Source organism: Vigna unguiculata, chromosome 3, assembly GCF_037176805.1.
Source record: "Vigna unguiculata cultivar grain cowpea cultivar isolate G323 ecotype 2 chromosome 3, ASM3717680v1, whole genome shotgun sequence".
Classification (NCBI taxonomy): domain Eukaryota; kingdom Viridiplantae; phylum Streptophyta; class Magnoliopsida; order Fabales; family Fabaceae; genus Vigna; species Vigna unguiculata.
The window spans coordinates 23,445,659-23,467,755 of record NC_140794.1 but is presented as its reverse complement, the minus strand read 5'-3'; the positions used below and the strand labels follow the sequence as shown (position 1 = coordinate 23,467,755).

The following is a 22,097-nucleotide window of genomic DNA, read 5'->3' as shown; positions in this document are numbered from 1 at the left end:
TGCTAGTTTAAGATTGTGTAATTTGAAACTCATGATGAATGTTGTAGCTAAAATGATGTTTATGCTTCTATTGGTCAACATATATTTCTAGTTTAGCTTATTATGAAATATGTCCACATAAGTTTGATATTTTTTTCTTTTCTATGAATGTTGTTAACTATTATTTTTACACTTCAATCATGATTTTCAATTGATTATAACCATTGCCATGTAAGTTTCAAGATAGTTCTTCTTGTTCACTGTTTTATTGGTTTCGATTTGTGTGTTCAATATTGTATTGTTTTCTTTCTTTTTTTTTTCTTTTCTCTCTAGTTCCTTTTTCTCAACTTTAGCATTTCACAACTTAGTATAATATTGTTTGACTTCTCTGGAGAATTTTTATTGTAGGATTGTGATATTGATTCCATTTCCATTTTCTATGTGTCACTCTTGTTTTCAATTGAAAAAAAAGAAGAAGATTCAATCAGATTAGTTTATTACTTTTCAAAAGTGTTGGTGGATTTTCAGTTTGCAAATGATTACTGTTTTGTTGAGTTTTCAAGTACTAGCTGGGTTATTTTTCTATTTTTTGTTTTAAATCCTTTTTGTTGTTTTGCATAGTTCTTGTTATCCTTGCTTTGTTTAGTTTTAAGGTTTGCATGATTAATGTAGGTGATTAGCACTCAGTCATAATAGTTTAGTTTAGTTTGTTGAGTTAATTCATAGCCTTGACTTGTGTATATATTTGAATTGCATGAGTAAGAATCTGACATTCTAAATGAGTCAGTTTCATTGCCTATCTTTTATGCTTTTAAGAATCCCCCTCCCAAACATGTATTTTGAATTCAAACTACTCATTGCATTGGTCCCGTCCTTGGAGTAATTGAGTTGATCCTTATACTACATTAGTAAAGGTGATTAAATCAGTTTGTTTGGGATAGTTTAGGCGACAAAAGTTTTCTACCAGGTTTGCAACGGCTGCCTTAGTTTCTAAAAACATGTTTTTGTAATTGTTAAGAGGTCCTTGCTCATGCCTATTTAAGGGAACATCTACACAACTTGTAAATGATTGAAATTTTCAGTAAATAGACTTATATTTCTATCATTGTGAGCTTTGCTCTTTTGAGAGTGTTCTATCTCTTAGTCTTACCTTAAACATTGGTTCAAGGGACGACAAGTGACGTGCCTCATTCCATCCCTTATCCCTTTTTATTCTCTTCATCTTTTACTATTTTAATTCATGTTCTTCTTTTATATTATTTGTTCCTTCATGCTACTACCTATTATTGTTCATTTTTTGTTGTCTTCATTTTTGTTTCAATTGAATTATCTACTCCTCTCTTTGAATTCTCTTGAAGTACACATTCACATATTGATAATTATGTTTAGTGAGAATCTTCTTGAAACTTACGTAATATTAACATAAACACCTTGCACTTATTCAAGTATGAACTTACATCATTAATTTTCTTAATAATTAAAAAAAAATTGCAATAACATGTGTAAAAGTAGATGTGTATTTTGATAAAAAAAAATTCTTCTTTTGTTAGACTTTTCTCTTGGTTATAAATATTTTTTTTATCCTTCTTTTACATCATATATATTTGTTTAAAGTAAGGGTGGAGTGAAAAATATTCTCCTTTTACTCATTTCCTTTTCTTATTTACGATTGCTTATTTTATTTACTAGTCATTGAGTTTATGGATTGCTTATTAACACGCTTAAATGTATTTTGCCATTTCTTTTCTGAAAAATGCTCTAAAATAAGGACAGACCCTGGAAAAAATTATAAAAATTTTATGACACATCAATCTTTCAACTGAATTCAGATAAACATAAATTATTTAAAATTTTATAACTTACATTCTACTTTCTTCGAATAATCTAATGCCAGTTTTATTAGAAGACTTAAAAGAGTACATTCTATTCTTTAAAATCATAAAGGAAATGCTTTAAAATGAAAGAGTTGTGAATTTTAAAAGTTAGTACTTCAGTTTTCGAAAAGCTCTCACATAAGCAATCGTTTTTCTTTTTGATGTTAGGTTTTAAAGGGTAAACAAATTCCAAATATAAATTACATGAAATCAGACTCTTTGAATTTTCCAACGATCTTTAATTAGTAATTTCAAGATATCATTTTGTACTTTAAATAAAATTTTCTTTTGGAGTCAAAATTTGAAGTATTCAATTGAAGTTTTTTTTTTATCATTTAATATTGCATCATTTAGTGTTACATATATTATTAATGTTATATATATATATATATATATATATATATATATATATATATATATTGTGTTTTATGGTGTTATGTTTGTATAATTTTGTGTTTTGTTTAATGTTGCATCTTTAAGTCTTGTATCATTTGATCTTACAGTGCCTAATATTGTAAATTGATATTGCACAATTTAGTGTTTTGTAGCATATAATATTTGCATCATCTAATGATGTATCATTTGATGTTGCATTGTCTAATGTCGTGTTGTTTCATGTCGCATAATTTCATGTTATATTATCTAATGTTACGGTACTGAATGTTTGTATTATCTAATGTTATATTGTATGGTGTTACATCGTCTAACATTGCGTGATTTGATGTATCGTCTAAAGTTGTATATATTTCATCTGTATAAGAAAATTTTGGAGTATACATAATCTAAAAGTTTATTCAAATCATTTAAGATTAATTTAAATTTCACCTTTCTTAAAATATTAAAATATATTATTTTAAATGGTTTAAATATTAATTTTTTATTAAATTATACTTTTAGTATCCATTTTCGTAACAAAATTTGAATTTGGTCCCTTAATTAATTTTTATCTCAATCTGGTCCCTATTTTGGAAAATTTAACTCAATAAAGTCCTTTCCGTTAGTGGTGGAGTAACGGTGTTAAATGGGGTGTCACGTGTCAGCTTCTGGATTTTTTGAATTATTTTTTTTTGAATTATTTTTTTTATTTTTTTTAAATTTTTAAAAAAATTAAAATTTTGCCACGTGTCAAGCTGACATCGTGTCACGTGGCAGTGACAGTGCCACGTGTCACTATTTGGGATGTGTCATTTTCTCATTCTCAATTTGGTCCCTGTATTTTATCTTTTGTCTCAATTTAATCCCAATTTTTGTAAAAATTATGCAATTTCGTCCCCCTCCAAATTGAAACAAAAATTATAAAATGTTATACAAATATTTTATTAAATTTGATTTTTTTTATTCAAATTGATATTTTTATTATATATTTTCAATAAAACCAAGTTTCTTTAAATTTGTTTCACATTAAATTTTACTTAAAATTGTTTTCAAATTTTAAATTTATTTGTTTTTTATTGTTACATAAACTAGTTTATTTTTCTTAAATTATATAATTGTTATTTTTATACTAACTAAAATATTTGTATAGAAATTATTGAATTTTACACATTTTAAAAATATGCAATTATTTAAAATATAAATTCAAATAAAAAAGTATAATGTAATAAAATATCAATATAATTTATGAATTTTTTTATTAACATTATTTTCTATTAACAACTTTAAAACAATTTTAAATAAAGTTTAACGTAAAATATAAATTAAAATAAACTTAATCTTGTTAAAAATATTTACTTGAAATATCAATTTTGATAGAAATATTTGTGCATATTTATATAGAAATTAAATTTGGTTTAAATTTGGAGAGGGACAAAATTGCACAATTTTTACAAAAATTGGGACTAAATTGAGAAAAAAAATAAAATACAGGGACCAAATTGAGAATGAGAAAATGACAACTCCCAAATAGTGACACGTGGCACGATGTCCGCTTGACACGTGGCAAAATTTTAATTTTTTAAAAAATTTTAAAAAAATTAATAAAAAATTCAAAAAATTCAAAAAAAAATTCAAAAAATTCAAAAAATCCAGAAGCTGACACGTGGCACCCCATTTAACACCGTTACTCCACCACTAACGGAAAGGACTTGATTGGGTCAAATTTCCCAAAATAGGGACCAGATTGAGATAAAAAATAATTGAGGGACAAAATTCAAATTTTGTTACGAAAATGGGGACTAAAAGTATAATTTAACCTAATTTTTTTAGTGGTAGTAAAACTAATATTCTCTTAATTTTCTTTTATATATTGTAATTGATAGTTTAATTTTTAATTACTTATTCTTTTTCAATGAGTATATTCTCTAATTCTCCAAAGCAAGAGGAAAATATGAAAGACCAATACTCAATAAAATTATTTTTAAAAATAAAAAGAGATTTATAGGGAATATAATGAGATGACGATATCATGAGGGCATGTGATGATATCGCTTTTAAGATAAGTCATAACCTAGTAAGTTGAAGAACAAAAATGATAATGATTCGTTGAGAGAAATTCTAATAATCAAGCAAGAGTGGTGAGAATATCATATGATTAACGTTCTATTTTTTATGGCAATCATACTTCGAGTCTAAGTTTTATAATAGGTAAAAATGAGAAAGTTAAACAACATATATAATAAAAGATCTACAAATTTATTGTCTTAAGAAATTAGGTTGAAAGTGATATCAATTTTGGTTGAGCTCAAGTCTTTTTTTATGTTGTGTTTTCTAGTGAATCTCCGACTTTTTTTGTAAAGTAGGTTTGTTTTGAACTCGTAATTGTAAAATAGGATCAATGGATTTTTTTTTTTGCAGAATAGGGTGAAGTTGTTGGGACTAATAACGCCATTCAAGCTGAAATTGTCATGAGTGTGGTCGATTTCCTTTTTTATGTAAAAGTGAAGTCAAGACTCCTACCGATTTTTGTTTAACAAAAAAGTGAAGTCATTATGTATGTTGACGACTTCAGTTTATATATATATATATATATATATATATATATATATATATATATATATATATATATATATTATTAAATAATTTTTTTAAGCCTTTCAATTATGTATTATTTTTTGTTAAATAATTTTTTTAAGTGTTTCAATTATGTATTTTTTTTAATTGTAGAGATTAAATATTTTTTTCATTTTAGTTGATTGGTAGAATAAATTGACATAAATAATTGATAAAATTTAATAAATTAAATTGTAGATATAGTCTATTAGAATTAATGATATTTTTCATTAAACTAGAAATATTAAGATCATTACATTAAACAATAACAAAATTAAATAATAAAATACAACAAAAAATTAGATAAAACAAAAACTACGATAGAGATAATTTTCCCTACGATGGCCTTCATTTTTAAAATATAAACAACTAAAATTAAAAAAACAAAAAAGGTATTTAATCTCTTCGCTTACAAAAATTATTTAATAAACAAAAATACATAACCGATGTCGTCCAAATAGTTACATCTAAAACCTACTACAAAAACAATTACTTTCCTTTATAATCAAAATAGTTCCATAAATGTTAAATTTAAAAGCTTCAAAATAAAAAGTTACTATCATTTATTAAAAGAGTTACCAACCCGACCAAAAGCTATATTAAATCGGACTTGCTTAAAAATTTGAACTCATTTTAATATTTATAATCATAATAAATAAATAAATATGATAGTTAAGTTAAAATTGATTAAATATTTGTCATTAATAAAAAATAACCAACCGAAAATAAAAATATCATTTTGAAGGATAAAAGTTGAACACACTAATTTGAAGAAGAAAAATACTAGCACTACTTTAGTGGTGGTTTAAAGAAGGATGAGAGTAGTTGCGGTTTGTTTCATAAAATTCGTCAACGAAGCATCGAGAGCATTGAGGCAACACTGTTACCTTTTTGGAACCCACCCACGCCTGCACTACTACTATTTTCTTTTTGTTTCTCCTTTTCTCTTCTCTCTCTCAAAAATGGTGAACGACTTCATTGTTTGCATTGATCGAATAATAGCCTCCACGGCCTGTTTTGGATCACTGGATGCAAGAAACTGTGATCATGGAGTTCATCCTATGATACCCGTTTCTGACAATGCTGGAGAAGGGAGTTCCTCTTCTCCAAACATGTATGATGAAGATGATGTTGTTGTTGTTGTTGAGTGCAGAATATGCCAGGAAGAAGATCAAGTCCAAGCCATGGAGGCACCTTGTTCTTGTAATGGCACTCTCAAGGTGGGTTTGTCATCAACTTCCTCTCTCTTACTTTCCTCAAACCCAGTACCCAAAATAACCAACTACCTCTAAATGTTGGAAAGAATGTAACTTGATCATTAAAACACCAAGTGGTTGATGGGGTTGTCATGTTTCTTAAAAGATGGAAGCTTTAGTTTTAGTGGGCAACTTGGTAGTACCCTTCTGTTCTGTCTCTGTATAGATATCCTGTGTTTACTTGTCACACTACTCCCTTTGGGAAGCATGTGTTTGCAGTGTCTTCACTTGTCTCAATGAAATGGCTTCTCGAATTAGTTCAAGTGTTTCTATGGAAAGCATTTCTGTCTTGTGTGATCCGTGTACGTTATATTTCTGTGTTTGTTGTTGTTGAAAAGCATTTCAGTTATTCACATTCATGGTATGTTGCTTTATCTCACGAATCCTTACTTTAGTCGACTTTTGTTGCATTTGTACAAGATGAAGAGCCTTAGTTTTTACTGGGTTGGAGCTGTGTGATGTTTTGGGAATCCTTTTGGATGCTAATGTCTTGGTTTTGAGTTTTGACTTCAAGTTGCATTATAAACATTTTAGCTCACCATTTTGTGGCGCGCAGTTTGCTCATAGGAATTGTATCCAGAGATGGTGCAATAAGAAAGGAAATACAATATGTGAAATCTGTAATCAGGTTGGGGCTTTTCCCATCTCATTCGTGGTATTTTTTCCTCTTGAGTTGCCTAAATTTAAAATTGGAAACTATGAGTTCTCTTTCACACTTTTTAGGAGTTTTCACCAAATTATTCTCCTCCACCAGTCAGAAGCAATGCAATTATGGCAATTGATATAAGGTAATTCTGAACATGTATCTGACTAACTGATTTTTATATGGCTTTTTTATAATTTCCATCTTCTGAAAGGTTTTGCTCAAGGCCTGAGAGTTGTGTGTCAACTTCTGCACCTTCCCCTTGGATCTTGTAGAACCATATCCCTGCATTTTGAAATGTTTAGAATCAATTTGCTGCTTTGAATTCTCAAGAGGTGATAAGTGAATAAGTTGGTTTAACCATTAGGTATTGTCCATTGCAAGGCTAACAAGATTACCTCATTATGGTTCTAATTCAAATTTCAATTCAATCATTCAGACAACCCCAATTTGAGTATTTTTTACATAACCAAGTTATTGATCATAGAGAGTTGTATTGGCTTTTCATTTGAGACATTTTAACAATTAACTGGATCTCATCCATGTCACTGAGATGTTTGTTGTATTGTGTCTACTTTCGGTTTCCAAACTGTTTCAGTATTGTGGTTGGGTGTAACTCAATCTCAACCACGATACCAGATTCATGAGTAATGTTATTAACACATCACACGCATGATGGACATTCTTCTTGAAGCTAATTTACAAGACTTTCCATGTTCTGGCATTATCAACAAATGTTGGCCCTCTCCAATTATCTATCTACCCTCTAGGCCCTGTGTCCTTGTTTTTCTGAAAAATAGGAAGTAATTGGTAGAAGTTATTGCCACTATTCCAAATGGTGGGGTCTGTCTCGCTCTTTTCCTTCCAAAATTCAATAGCTACTACTAGTTAAAGATGCATGATGCTTTTGCCGATTTATTTATATCCCTCTGGCTCTCACCTTTCTTTCAATGCTTCTTCTAATATCTATGATTGATTTTGCCTCAAGTAAGATTTATACAGTTCCATATACAGGCAAGAATGGGGGCATAATGCTGATCTGCATGTGGCTATAGCTTCAGCTGAGCACCAGTTCCTGCAAACTGAGTATGAAGATTACGCCATGTCACAAACCAGTAGCATTGCTTGCCTACGATCTGCCACTTTCTTGGTAAGGAAACATATATAATGTTAAGGTGTGTATTGTTTCATCCTTTCTAAGAGATGATAATAATATATTATGCAGTTGCTGATAATTTTGCTTGTACGCCAAGCTTTAATGGTCACAAAGAACTCCACAACTGGACAAGATGCTTCAATAATCTTTAATGTAAGTAGCATGTTCTGATAACTTTTCTTGGCAAATACACATGTGCTTAATTTGATACCTCTTATTAGGAGGTTCTATATTAGGAATAATAGAAGTGAAATTGAGGACTTGAACTTTAGGGCTATTGGTAGAGAAAAGTAACAACCATTAGTAACAATAAGTAACTAGTACGAGTTATTGTGGATATATGGTGCTTATGAGACAGATAAGAGAAAAGTGGTCATTTTTAGGATTTGGGTAAAGGAGGGAGAGCAGCAAGTCTTTCAGACTCAACATATATTCTTCAGCTCTGATTCCATACCACACTGGTATTGAAGCAAAAGTGGATTTTCTGCTATAAAGAGTGATTTTTGTCATTCTATTTCTGATCTAGTTCTATCAGTGATGTAGCATGCATAAGCTTTGGGATGTAAGCACACGCTCACTTGAGAAAATATACACATTTTATGGAACTAGGTAATAATCTCAAAATGGCATAAACTAGTGCAAGTATCTATTTGTTGAAATTCCTTCATGCCAACTTATTGGGGATGAAGTTTATATTTGTGCATACAACTTCTTAATAATCAGTTCAGTTATAAATCAGCTATTATCATTTGAGTTTGATTGATCAAATGAAATATACTTTTGGTAACTGAAACTGAAGAACTGAATGCTTTCCAATCAATTAGCTAAGTGACTGATTAGCTCTTTGATTCTTACCACTTGGTATCTGAATTTTGTGTATTTTAGAAGTTTCTGTTAGGTTATTGATAAGTACCCAAGCACTTGGAAAATCTAACCTCAAAAGCTACTAATTAAGGTGAGAAAACTAAACACTTAAATACTCTATTGAGCATCTCATATTACTTGATGTAAGACTTAGGCACCTCATAATACCAAAGTCCTTATCAGTTATGTGTGCTCAAACATGGCAATGACAATAAGGTAGGCTAGCACATTGGTTGAAAAGTCATTTGGTGGTGTCAGCACAGGAAGGTTGCAAATTAAAAAGAAAAACTTTTTCCAGATTTTCCACTGCCGCCTACTATTGTTATGCACCACCACATTTTGTTGGTTCACATGATCAAAATTCAGGTCTAGAAACATAATGTGCCGACTCTGGACTTAAATGATAAAATCAGTTTTTCTCTCATATCATCTGTTCTTTCTAGATTTTCTGCTAAATTGGAATGTTTGATGGCAGCTTGAGATGTCACTTCTTCAATTTGCTGGTGTTCTTTTGCCATGCTATGCAATGGCACGATCCTGGTATGCAATACAAAACCGAAGAAGACAGGTATAGCTTCAGCTGATGCTATTGGAGCATAATTAATTGTGTGTTTCTACTAAGAATAATTCTCATTTTATGATTGGGAGAATTATATATTTAGGCCACACAATTTTATGCTGTTAGCCAATTTAGTGGCCACAGTACCATATAGCCTTATTTAAGAAAATCAAAGTTATAATTTATGTAAGTTACTCATTTAAAAAAAAATTGAATAATTTACTAACATAAACTCTTTTATTAAAGGTATTTTAGTAAGTTATTCCCTTTAGGTATATTTTTAAAGATGATCAAAGTTATAATTTTAATACCCTGCAGAAAAAAAAGACAGTGTGTTAGCAAATTCCATAAAAAATTGAAGTTTTGGTTCATTTCTTCATATAAGTTGTATCTTTTACAGGTTTAAGTCATGTAACAGACGATGCTAACTTCACTGGGTGTCACAAAAATTGAGCAATTATAAGAAGAGACAGCATGGTTTTGCTGTTGTATATAGTGAAGCGATGTTTCAGAGAAATTTTCTGCTCCTATTTCCTCCTATGGAAAAGGTAAGGAAAGTAGCAGAATATCTCAAATGTGGTGCAGTACTACACAAACGTGAATATTAAGCATTTAGGTAGGTCCTATATGTTGACAGCAGCAATGTCAATGTGCAATAGTATCAATTTTTTTCAGCCCTTGATATTTTGGCACATCAAACTCATGCACCAATTTACTGTTTCTCATCATGGATTTGTACACTAGCTTATTTGTAGCTGATAGCAATATTTATAATTTATAGTTTTTGCTTGGTGTAATAATAAGCTTTCTGTATACTGAAACTATCAAGTTTCAATTGATAATCTGTTAACATTATAAAAATGTCTAAAGTTACTGCTCTGCACTTTTTGATAACGAGATTTTGATTTAAATTCTCTCTTAAAATTAAACTGACCCTGAAAATTTAATGCAGTGTTTTTTTTTTATTTATTTATCTTGGAAATGGTTTGTTACTTTTTTCTTATCGGAATCAAATAAAGACAAGTTGTTGGTCTGAATGTTACTAGACTCAGTTTTCTTCACCAAGATCTCTGGTTCAAGTTTTGCTGATAAAAATATTGTGATCAAGAGAGAAGAAACTCATAATATGACACTTTTGGATCATGACAAATGTTTACTTAATAGATATTCTGTTGTGATGAGTAAATTGCACGATTCATAGAACTCATAATTGGGTCTTACATGGTGACATATATACTTTACTTTTCATTTGGTGGTCGGTTGGTGATGTGTTTTTTGCTTGGCGAAGGAAACAGAAGATCAGGAAAATGCGATCAGAATCTAGTTGTTTTTCCTATCTTTATCCTATCTTTGATATCATTTGACTAAGATCAAGTGGTTTAAAAAATAAATGGTTAAATATGTCTTTGATTCCTTAACTTTTACTGAAAATTAGAATTAGTCCTTCTTTGAAACTTTGATCTAATATATTTCTCCAACTTTAGATCTACGTGGATTTAGTTCTTTTAATCACATTTTGTTAAGTTTATTTGGCATTTCAAACGTGTTTTATGATGATTGTTTAGATAATGTTGAAGTGAAAATGTGTTAAATTGTGTAAACAACTCAAATGATAGCATGAAATACGTTTGAGATGTTAAATAAACTTAATAAAATTTAGTTAAAAGGACTAAATCTACTTAGTTTTAAAGTTAGAAGATTAAATTAAGTTAAAGTTTTGAAAATGGACTAATTTTAATTTTCACCAAAAGTTAAGGAATCAAAAATATATTTAACTCAAAAATAAAATACTAAGTATGCAATTTTTTTTAAGTTACCGGTCTTTTATGAGATCATATATGTTAGGAATTTAAGTAGATTAGGTCTTGTTAACTTTCACATCTTCAATATGTCTTTACTTTTATAGATCTAACAATTGAATTATATATTACTTTGATAATTTTATGAATAGTTGTAAAAGTTGAATAATATGAATAAGATTATGAAATTATAGTATTTAAGGGTTTTTATTGTTTGTGGGTAGGTAAACGTCCTTCTACTTCTAATCATATTCATAATCACACACACATACCCCTCCATGGAATAGGGTAGGAAATTTGAATTTTATATTCATAATCATATGAATGTCGTTTTCTATTAATTTAAGTTTTAATTTGGTGTATTATTTTGGGTTTAAGATTCCTGGTTTGGTGCCATAATTCCCGTTACCTTATAATAATCCTTAGTCTGATGGACCAACCACCAACTACAGAATATTAAGAACTACCAAAGCTTCCACTAATAATCAAATCAAAAATCAAATCAAAATTTTATATAACCCACTTTTTCTTCATCTTCTGTTTTTTCTTTTCATTTTCCTCTTTCTTCCCACATCAAATAGACACTTGATGGATAATCGATTTGAAATATATTCATATCATATGAATATATTTAGGTTTAACATGATGACTTAATTGCTTAAAATGCAACGAATTAAGGTTTTTTGAGAAGGGTGTTTATATTTAATATCTCATTATACTTTGTTGAATAAGATTGTTTGGTGTAAGAAATTAAAAAAAGTGAAGATTTAGTGTAATTATAATCACTTTTTTTTTTCTTTTCTGAATTTGGCTGAATTGAATGGCACATATATTTTACGAGTGTTTCCTTCTTAATTAATTTCAAAGCTTCTATGTTATTATGTAACTTAAATAGAAAGTGGTGACTTAATATTCTTCATCTCACAAATACTTTCTCTATTTCAAAATTATTGATGTTTAACGTTTGTTTTCTGATTAAAAATAGTACTAAGTGAATCACTCATTAAAATAGTTTTACTAAATATTTTTAGTCTCTATACTTGTAACTATTAGAGTTGGAAAGTTGATAAATTGATGTACCACTTGTTTAGATTCACTTTTTTTCTATCATATGTGTATATTTGACATGAAAATCTAAATTATAAATTCTTTCGTTTATTTAAGACGTGATTTTAAGTATTCGTGTCATTTATTTGGAGCAAAATTAGAATAAAAATTGCAATACGTCATGAAAAACTAAAAGCATAGGTGATGCAACTAGTTTTTAATGATTGAACATGAGTGATTTTGAATCAGATGGATATCTAAGTAAGATTCAGATTTATTTTCCCCGGATTAGAAAGAAATGGGTTTATTATAACAAGTATTAAACTTTTAAGCCATGTTTCAAAATTAAATTTTGATTTTAATTATTTAGCTATTTGATTTTAAATCTAATAATTTCTTCGTAATTATATTTTCTAAACTCTCAACGTATTCTAAAACTATTTCATCTTAACCATTTTTAACTTATCAAAATTTCATTTAAAGTAATTTTTCCTTTATTCTATATCTTTTTTTTTCTCATTTCACTTATAAATATTTTACACAATGTTTGTTTTCACATATTTACTCTTTACACATAAAAAATGAGTGACCTTTGTTGACAGTTTCCAAAATATATGAGACAATATAAGATATTCATGTTGAATCAATTATTTTCATAAATAGGGTCAATTTCATCAATCAATTGTCAAAGCTATTGCATGAATTTTGATAATACAATCTCACACAATATGCAATTATTTATTATAGCAATTACTCTGACAAAGCTCAATAAATTTTATGCTCTATTTTTTTGGGTTATCAAATCAACTCTTTTTTACAACATACTACGCCATCAAAGTTTAAGGGAATGAAGGTTTGAAACCTTCAAGAACATGAGATTGTTGTCCAATACACTACGTCTGGTTCTCTATATCAGAATAGTGTGGTAAAAAGAAGAAATCAAACTTTAATGGAAAGCTTCTTCAATTCTTGTGGATTGAATCACCTTTATAATGGACTAAGTTCCAACCAAAGTTATTTTAGAAACCCCTTTTGAGTTATTCAAAGGTTGAAAACCCAATTTATGACATATATACGTTTGGGGATGTCCGTCTAAAGTGAGAATTTCTAACCCACAAAAGAAGAAACTAAACCCTAAGACTATTATTGGGTATTTCATTGGATATGCTGAAAACTCCAAAGGTTATAGATTTCATTGTCCATCTCAAAGTACTAGAATACTAGAATCAAGAAATGCAAAGTTCTTGAAGATGGCTTGATTAGTGGGAGTGATTTAATTCAAAATGTTGGTTTTGAAAAGGATCACAATAAAGTTCAACGCTCTAAATCAAATGATAAACTGGTAGTGATTGTTGTTCCTCTAGTTCAAGAGTGTACTAGGAAACTAGTTATTCAAGTTCCACAAGTTGCTTAAGAACAACAAATAAATGTTGGAGAACTTGTTGAGCAACCAATTGAACAACAAGTTTCAACTCAATGTAGTTAAGCAACATTAAGGAGATCTACAAGAATCAAAAGACCACCAATTTCAAGTGATCATTTGCATGGACTATTTTGTTAACAAAAGGGGATAAACTACTTACACATTTAGACCTTTCTAAAAAACTTGATGTGGTTTAGAAGTATATGGGTCAATGGAAGGCCACTTGGCAAAGAGTTATATGAATTTACTTTTTCTTATTTAGAAGACATGCGAAGGGTTTTGGTTGTTGGAACTTGAAATTTTCTCTTAGCATTCTTCCTATTTTTTCTTGGACAAAAGATTGTTGTCCCAACTTCCATGAAACCTAATACAACTTAATGTTGGGTTTGCATTCATGACCTTCCTTTAAGGTAATGGCACGAAAGCAATTTTCTCAATAACACGTGAAATTGGTACACCTTTATCATTAGATGTTGATTTGTTATTTGATTTGCTTAATCAAGTTTTGGTGAAAGACTAAGATTTATGTTTATTGCTGATGTGAAATATGAGAAATTGCCTTTATTTTGTTTAAATTGTAAAATAATTGGTCATGATCTATCTAGTTGTAGACGATTATAACAAAATGCCAATGTTATTTTTGGTGGGGAGAAAATAGTTGGCACAAAAATACAATAACACTATCATCCTAAGGTGGTTGATGCATAAGATGAGGCTAAGGACTGTTTAGCTCGGTGGTGAAGCCTATGATGGAGCTTGTGGTAGAGTCTATGGTGCAACCTGTTATGGTACAACCTCTTGCTCAGTCACATCGTAAGGTAGTGGTGGATAATCATGATAATATTTGTGTTATTAAGGGATCTTCTCTTGTTAAAAATCTTGATGGTGGTGTCCTAGTGAAATCTAATTCCTTGGTCAGTATGCCTTATATGGAGGAATTCACTCCCATTGTCAATAATTTGCAGGGTTTACAACAATTAGATTCAACTCACAGTAGTTTAGCGACAGTTTCTAATCCTTCGACATCTAAGGAGGCTTGTTTAGTGGAAGAATTAAAAATAGCTTCTAAATGGGCTAATATGCTTAATGAGAAGGAAGATTCAATACATAAGAGGATGACAAGCCGTTTCAAACTACAAGGAAACCTAATATGGGTAGCCCAAAGAAAGCTAATACTAAATTGTCCAAAGCAAAAACTTCTAAAAATTAGAGGCCTTTGTGTGAGACGATTGGTTAATGACAAATTTTTTTAATGTGCTGAGGAATTTCCCCTTTTCTTTTTCTTGGCAATCAAATCACTTACAAACATTCCTCTCATTTTCCTACACTTCTTACTTTCTTTTCCTTAATCCAAACAACCCCACTTTCATCTCTCTTTCTCCTTAAATCCACCATTTTTTACTCCTTCAAATTCATCATTTCATCCAAACAAAATTTCAAAGGTTTAACATGTTGAGAAGATAATTATCTTGGTTTGTTTTATAATCATTGTTTTTGTTGTTTGGTTGGTGTGGCCTTAGATTTATGGAGGTTTTGAGCACTTTAGTTCTTTTGCACCTATTGGAGTTGTTGTGCCTTAGAAAAAATAGTGGTCTTGAACTTATATTCTTAAAATTATTTTAAAAAATATTTCTAAAAATATTGAAATTGGTTGGTAAGATTATAATAGCTCAATTTTATGTTTGGATGTGAATTAAACCCATTTGTTGCATGATTTAGGTATTGTACACACATATGTTAAATTATAAATAAAGATGTGATTTGGATAGCAAAAACTTATTATAGTGTAGGAGTGGAAAAATGGAATGACCCATCAAAATTAGACAAGTCGAGTTGAGAATTTTAAGTCGTTAGCTCGTTTTGGCCTCACCCGTCCAACCTGTCAATATATAACAATATTTTAATTTAAATCTTTAGCACTTACAAATTATGTTTAAATTATTAGTTATAATAGAGTAATTTAACATGTAAAAGTAATAATTATTTTAATTTATCTAACTAAAAACATTAACGAATCAATTAAAAGTTTAGAAAATATTTATATGATTAAATATGCTTTTAATATTCATTAATATCTATATATATAAACAAATTTATAAAAATTAGAAAAATGAAAACAAATTATTTTAAAAAATAAAATAAAATAAAAATAGAAAAACGGTGACAGGCCAGCCTAACCTAGCCCATCATTTCGTGGTGTGTGGGACGGGTTGTCATCAGTGACCATTTTTGTTTGACGTGTCAGCCTAGCCCGACCCGCTTTTGAGGGACCAACGACGAGCTGAGCCAAAATAGATCAGGCTAGGCCGTTTTGCCACCCCTATTAGAACGGATACAAAGTGTTAAACTTAACTTAGAATATTTTGCATGACTAAGTCGCATTTTATTTGTTTTACATTTACTACTTGAGTAATAGGTTGGTCACTCTTTGATGGCATACCCCCTAGTGATGGCCAAACACATTCAAGAAGAGCTAGAGTCATTATGCAAGGTGAAGCAAAGCTCTTTCTCTTAGGCTATTTTGGAGTATCTCTAGTAGTATAGGAATATTTTAAAATTTGTATTAAGGGTTAAGTATTATAGGATTTCCATTTTAGGCCTTGTATCATGTGCCAAGTAGTCTAGGGCTTTTTGTCAAACTTGGGTAAACAAAAGTCAACACTTATGGTTGACCCAAATTTTTGCCTAGCTTAGTTAGTCATGGGTGATTAAGGTTTTTAACCTAGCTTGGTGACCAAGGTGAAAGATGTCCCACATGAGGAGTTGTGACCATGTGGCATGCTCCTAAAGGATAGTATTTTCCATAGGTAGTGGTCATGTGTCATGTTTCTAGTAGGGAAGCTTTTTCAAAGTAATGGCGACATGGCACTCTAGGAGTGGAGAGCTTTTCCACAAGTTAGTGGCCACATGTCCTCCTCTCAATGGAGAGGATTTCTAGACTTATACCCTTGTACCATTGGTGGCCAAGATGGAATTTTTAGGGTTTTATGTCTACAAATTTTGGAGACACCTTCTCTATGTATTTTCACTTTTGAGAATATAATTACTACGCTACCAAATTATTTTGAGCCACAAGGCTAGCACATCCCATGTGGTCTTTTCTAACCACCTTTTTCTAGAGTTGGCCAATCTCTCAAGAGAACCATCAAACACCTTCATCCCACCATTTAAACCACCAAACCGAGAGCACATCATTCATGCTCGACCCTTGCCTTCCACGCACCACATCTCATAGACTCATCTTCATGCTTTGTCCCAGCCTAGCTTGATAAGGAGTTTGTCACTCTTGCAATACTCAAGTGGAAGTATTTATAATAGGTATAAAACAATATCGCTTAAGCATCATCTGGTTGCTCAAGTGATAAAACTCTTGCTTAAGCTACTTATGAAACTTAAACAATATGACATATCACTCCAATGAGAACTTTGTCGCTCAAGCTATATGAGTTTTTACTTAATTGACGTATTCTCAACTCAAGCATAATTCCTTATTTCTCTTAAACTTCATTATTTGAAGTTATTCATGGTTGGTTGATTTAGGTTAAATATGTAATTACTTCATTATTTATAATTACGATATCAATTTATTTGGTATTATGTATGAAGAATAATAGAGTGTGATTGAAGAATAATGCATGAATGTTGATGGTTCTAGTAACCATGGTGATATTAATGAATAAATATGATATGTTACTTAGGTAACAATCAATGATAAAATTATAAGTTGATAACATATCATGTGATTATGAAGTTAAGGGATTTAATAAAATTAGGTTCTAGTAATACATTAAGATAGACAAAAGTATTAAATAATGAGTTAACAGAGATTTTGAGATCAAGTTATAGCTTCATCGATACTAATGATGAAAAAAAAATGAAAAAAAGAGTATATATATATATATATATATATATATGTCAGGTTTTACAGAGGGGGTTTCACTGGGGAGAATAACACCAATGAGATCTGAGCCTAACCACACAAGACACTGACACCACTCTCAACCCAAAACCTTAAGGCGATGGGTTTATGGGTCTTTATTCTTATATAGTGCTCTAAAAATTATAATTTTTTATATTAACAAGTGGCAGATGTTTGATTTGGCGGAGAGGGATCATGCCCCCTCCCCGAAATTTATTTTTAATTTTTATATTTATATATTGAAATTTTTTTAATTTTTTTAAAAATTTTAAATTATATGTGATTGAAAACTCATAAAAATTAAATTAGATATTTTTTTAATTATTTTATGAAAGATGATATTTAATGTTAATAAATAATAAAATATAAAATTAAATATAAAAAATAAAGTTAAACACAAACTCATTATTTTTCTCTCATTTTTTATGTTTTCTTTCACTCTTGAAGAAGAAAAAAAAACTTTTTTTTATCTCATTTGATAGTGAAATATTACTTTAATAGTTAATGTTATGAATATTGAAAAAAAAGTAATGTACTATATGTTTTTATAACCAATGTTTAATTGAATGATTAAAAATCTCATATTTGTCAATCTTGTTTTGATTTTTTTCTTTTCGTAGAAATACTTCTAAATTTTATTATGAAAAAAAAAATTTAAAGAAATTGGTGCCAATTTTTTGCAAAATATTTGATATAAAACACTTTTCGCAAAAAAAAAATTGCATGAAATACTTGAGAATTTTTTAATTTTGTAGGAAATAATTATCCACAAAGTAATTATGTGCCAATTAAAATTCTTAGAAATAATGGCAAAAAAAAGTGTTTTCTTGCAATTGTTTTTAACAAATTTGCAAAAAAAAAATCTTATGTAATATGAAAAGTTCTAGTAGTTATTGTAGCTTGATTATGATATAATTTTCTTTTAGTAATTATGTCTTTTGAATTTTTTATTAGATTATGATAAATTATTTTTGAATTTTAAACTAAAAAAAGGTAGACTAATGAAGAATAAAAGAATAGATTTATTTTTTAAAAGTAATAAAGGAGGCTACTCGTGAACATGAAAACAAAACAAATTCAACTTTCTTACCTAATTTGAAACATCATACTAATAATCTAATTGTTCAATTATAGGAATCCTTTATTAAGGTTCAAATAATTACATGTGGTGAGTTTGAGATAAATTCTTTGGAACGTGATGCAAGTGATACAAGAAAATGTCCTCAAATATAAGAATATCCGTTGAAAAAAAAATCATGAAATTAGGAAATTTTATTTAAAATGGCCTTCATATCAAATACAACTTTATAAATTTTATATGTATTATGTGATTATAAAGCAACATGTGTTAGAATGAGCATATGCTCTTTTATGTCACTACTACATATATAATTATTAGTAATAATAAAAAATTGTTACTAAATATAAAAAATATTACTAATAGGATTTAGTAATATTATATCATGTTATATATACCTATGTTACTAATTATTTGTAATGACATTTTTACATATTAATTGAGAAAATTATAAAAATGTTATTAGATACATTTAGTAACATTTATTTAATGAAAATATAATATTTTAAACAATGTTATTATCAAAAACACACCATCGAACTCACTTTAGCCACTTCCGTAATGATAAGGCTCTAGTCCCTACCAAGGATGGAGGCACATGTTTAGGTAGAATAAACATGTCTAGAAGGTAAGCTTCTAAATCTTCTCTTTTTTCATGGGGTTTAGTTTTTGTGTTGACTTGAGTTGAATGACCTTTGTTGACTTCACTTAAGTTGACTTGTTGACCTTTTTGTTTTGTTATTTGTTTTGTATAATAAGCTAGGACCATCTTGGAGGAGGATGACACTACTTGGAGTGGAGGAGAGACTCAACCTTGAACCCACACATAGAAGGTGCATATGGAGAGAGCTTGGGGAGCAAGGATTGATCCTCCTTTCTAGAAGGTCAAAGGTGCCACATAAGAACTTTGATGGGCAATCTAGTTCAAGCCCCACACACCTAAAAGAGTCTCATGATTGACCCTCATTTCTAGAAGCTCAAAGGCACCACATAAGAGCCATGGTAGGGAAGCTAGGTCAAGCCCCACAAACCTAAAAGAGTCTCCTTTGGATGGCCTAGCTTCTAGAAGCATTTACCATGTTTTTGCTACTTAGTCTTTAGCTTTTTGATTTTGCAAAAAGACCCTCTTCCACCACTTATAAAAGAGGCTCTTTTAGACTTGTATAAGGGTTGAATATTTTGGAGTTTATACACATATATTTGGTAATCAAAGCCTAGGTTATTATGTTTGTCTTTGTGTGTTCCTAACCGTGTTTGTTGTAGTTATCTTGGAATAGTTTAAATCAACCTCCCTTATACACAAAGTAGTTCTAAACACCAATACATGGTAAACGAATACGATTTTCCAAATTGAACTGCATCTAGCTTAGAAGTCCAAAAATACGTGCTTGTAGTCAAATTAAATCCCTTTGAGTTTAGTTTCCAACAAAGAAAAAAAAAGAATCAATACATTTGGAGTTTTGTGGAGAAATTTGTGAGCAAAATAGTCAGCAAAGGTCAAAGTTGCCAGAATGTTGTCATCAACATTTTCCAAGTTCAAGTTTGGCAATTTTGGCTACTGTTTTATTCCTTATAAATGCTCTTAAATGTGTTGGATAACATGTTTACATCTGTTTAGCCATAAAGTAGTCATATTCCAAGTGATTTTGTATGATAACTACATGTTTTATGTCATTGTTTATGTCATTGTGAGTTCTTAAATGTGTTTAGCTTTTGCTTGGGTCTTATGTCATATGTAAAGTTGTAGTTTTATTGTTCTTGTTTCCAATGCTTGAATGTATTTGATAAAATTCTTAGCCTAGTCAGCATGTATCTTGATTTGGTTGGTTGGGCCTAAATATAAGAGTTAAGTGTTCATAAGCATATAACAACTCCTTAGCAATATCAATTCAATTTTAGAATCATTTGTGAAACTGTTTTTAATGCCAAAATTTGTCTTGGTCGTGAGCTTCTAAGAAACTTTGTAGTCAAATATATTGTTGAACCAAGATCTTTAGTGCACTACTTGAAAAAGAGAATTTGTTAAAATTACATGTTGCTTTGACTCTAGAGTTGAACCATTTAGGTTGCATTGATGAATATGACAAATTAGTTTCACCATTGTAGAATCCTAATCACCTTGGTATGTGGATGTTAGCTGGAATTTTATTTGCATGTTTGAGTGTTTTGTATTGAGTCTTGTTTCAAGCTTTTCTTGTGTTAGTATTGCTAGAAGTTTTGTCAAAAGAAGTCTTTCCTTGGTATGCCATTTCTTTCTTGTCTTTAGGTTCTCGAGTTTTGTCATTTGAAGTTTTCTTCCTTGACTTCCTAAAGTGTGTTTATCATGATCACATTCACTTATACTTGCTAGTCTCTTAGATTTTTGGACCAAAAAGAGTTTACACTCTTTTAGTAGAGCTTGAGTGATAGCCTAGCCTTTTTTTTTTGCCTTGTGTGAAGGAACCCAAACACCTTTGAGAATTGTTTTTTTTTCTTGCCTCAATTTCTAACTAACCAATATGTTTTTGGAATTTAGTTTGTATCGGTTTTGAGTTTTGGTTGTAGGAAACATGACAAGTTTACCCAACACACTTACTCTAAGCCTGAGTGAGACATTGGTGACACAAATCAATCATGAATCCATCCTAGTTCAACTTCTCAAGGAAATGGAGGTGTCAAGTTGGGAAAGTATCAAAGGGATTATAGAATAAAGAAATGAAAGTGAAAGATACTTAAGAGACACCATTCAAAGGCTTGAAATGGAGAAGCAAGAAAGAGAAACTAAGAGAAGAAGAAAAAGCTCTCATTCACCTAATAGCTCCCAAGGAGAATAGAGCTACCATGGAGGAAGAAGAAATTTTAGGTGCAACATATTACTAATGAAGCAAGCTCCAAGGATTCCCAAGTTTTATGGAGATAGTTGTAAGACCCGAGAAAATTAAACAAACAAATAAATATTTATTTAATAAATGTGGGGGAAGGAATCTATAAATTAATTAATGCAGAGAGTTATGACAAGGAACAATACTAGCTCAAGTGGTTGAGAGTACTTGAATGTGTTGAGGGTACTTGTGTTTGAGACTTATGTATGCTATTAGTGTGGTGTTTTAATTCTTTTTAATTATTTTGCGGGCATGCATGAACACACGACATGGGTTATAAAGCGATGTGAGCATAAAATGTTAAGAAACATGAAATGGTTTGTTGGTTTGTGCATGTGCTTGATAATTGTGTGGTTGTGAGTTTGAACCTTGGTTAGCGCTAAGTAATTTATTTTTGCTTGAATTCATTAGATATGTTGGTAAGTGATAAGAAACCCTAGTCGTCCTTAGGGGAGTAGAGAAGCTTTTTGCTTGAATTCATTGGATATGTTGGTAAGTGATAAGAAACCCTAGCCATCCTTAAGGGAGTAGAGAAGCAGCAATTAAGGAGCTAGAAGGACACACAAAACCTCCATGTTAATGCAAAATTGAATGACAATTAATCATTTTTCGTTTTTATTAAATTTATTATTATTTTTAGTGCTGAAAAAT

The 22,097-nt window shown here is 29.9% G+C and overlaps 1 protein-coding gene across 7 annotated transcripts; it reads left to right on the top strand.

Annotated features, from left to right (window-relative positions):
- The first annotated feature begins 5,660 nt into the window (after nt 1-5,660).
- Nucleotides 5,661-10,213, top strand: LOC114176529 (uncharacterized). 7 transcript variants are annotated; one of them, XR_014993464.1, is made up of 8 exons: nt 5,661-6,061; nt 6,654-6,725; nt 6,821-6,885; nt 7,743-7,890; nt 7,966-8,049; nt 8,785-8,851; nt 9,236-9,328; nt 9,720-10,213. XR_014993464.1 is itself a non-coding variant. In XM_028061599.2 (7 exons), exons 1-7 carry the CDS (start codon nt 5,804-5,806, stop codon nt 9,723-9,725), a joined length of 726 nt encoding a protein of 241 aa, XP_027917400.1. In that variant the 5' UTR covers nt 5,664-5,803; the 3' UTR covers nt 9,726-10,213. The 7 variants fall into 7 exon arrangements, 3 of the variants coding, with proteins under 3 accessions (XP_085526854.1, XP_027917400.1, XP_027917401.1); XR_014993462.1 differs by having other exon boundaries at nt 8,782-8,851; XR_014993463.1 differs by having other exon boundaries at nt 8,785-9,328.
- Nucleotides 10,214-22,097: the final 11,884 nt, after the last annotated feature.

Coding starts and splice junctions, on each gene's coding strand:
- LOC114176529 (XM_028061599.2), top strand. CDS start 5,804: ATGGTGAACGACTTCATTGTTTGCATTGATCGAATAATAGCCTCCACG. Junction 7,891..7,965: donor TACGATCTGCCACTTTCTTG/GTAAGGAAACAT, acceptor TATATTATGCAG/TTGCTGATAATTTTGCTTGT. Junction 8,050..9,235: donor ATGCTTCAATAATCTTTAAT/GTAAGTAGCATG, acceptor GTTTGATGGCAG/CTTGAGATGTCACTTCTTCA.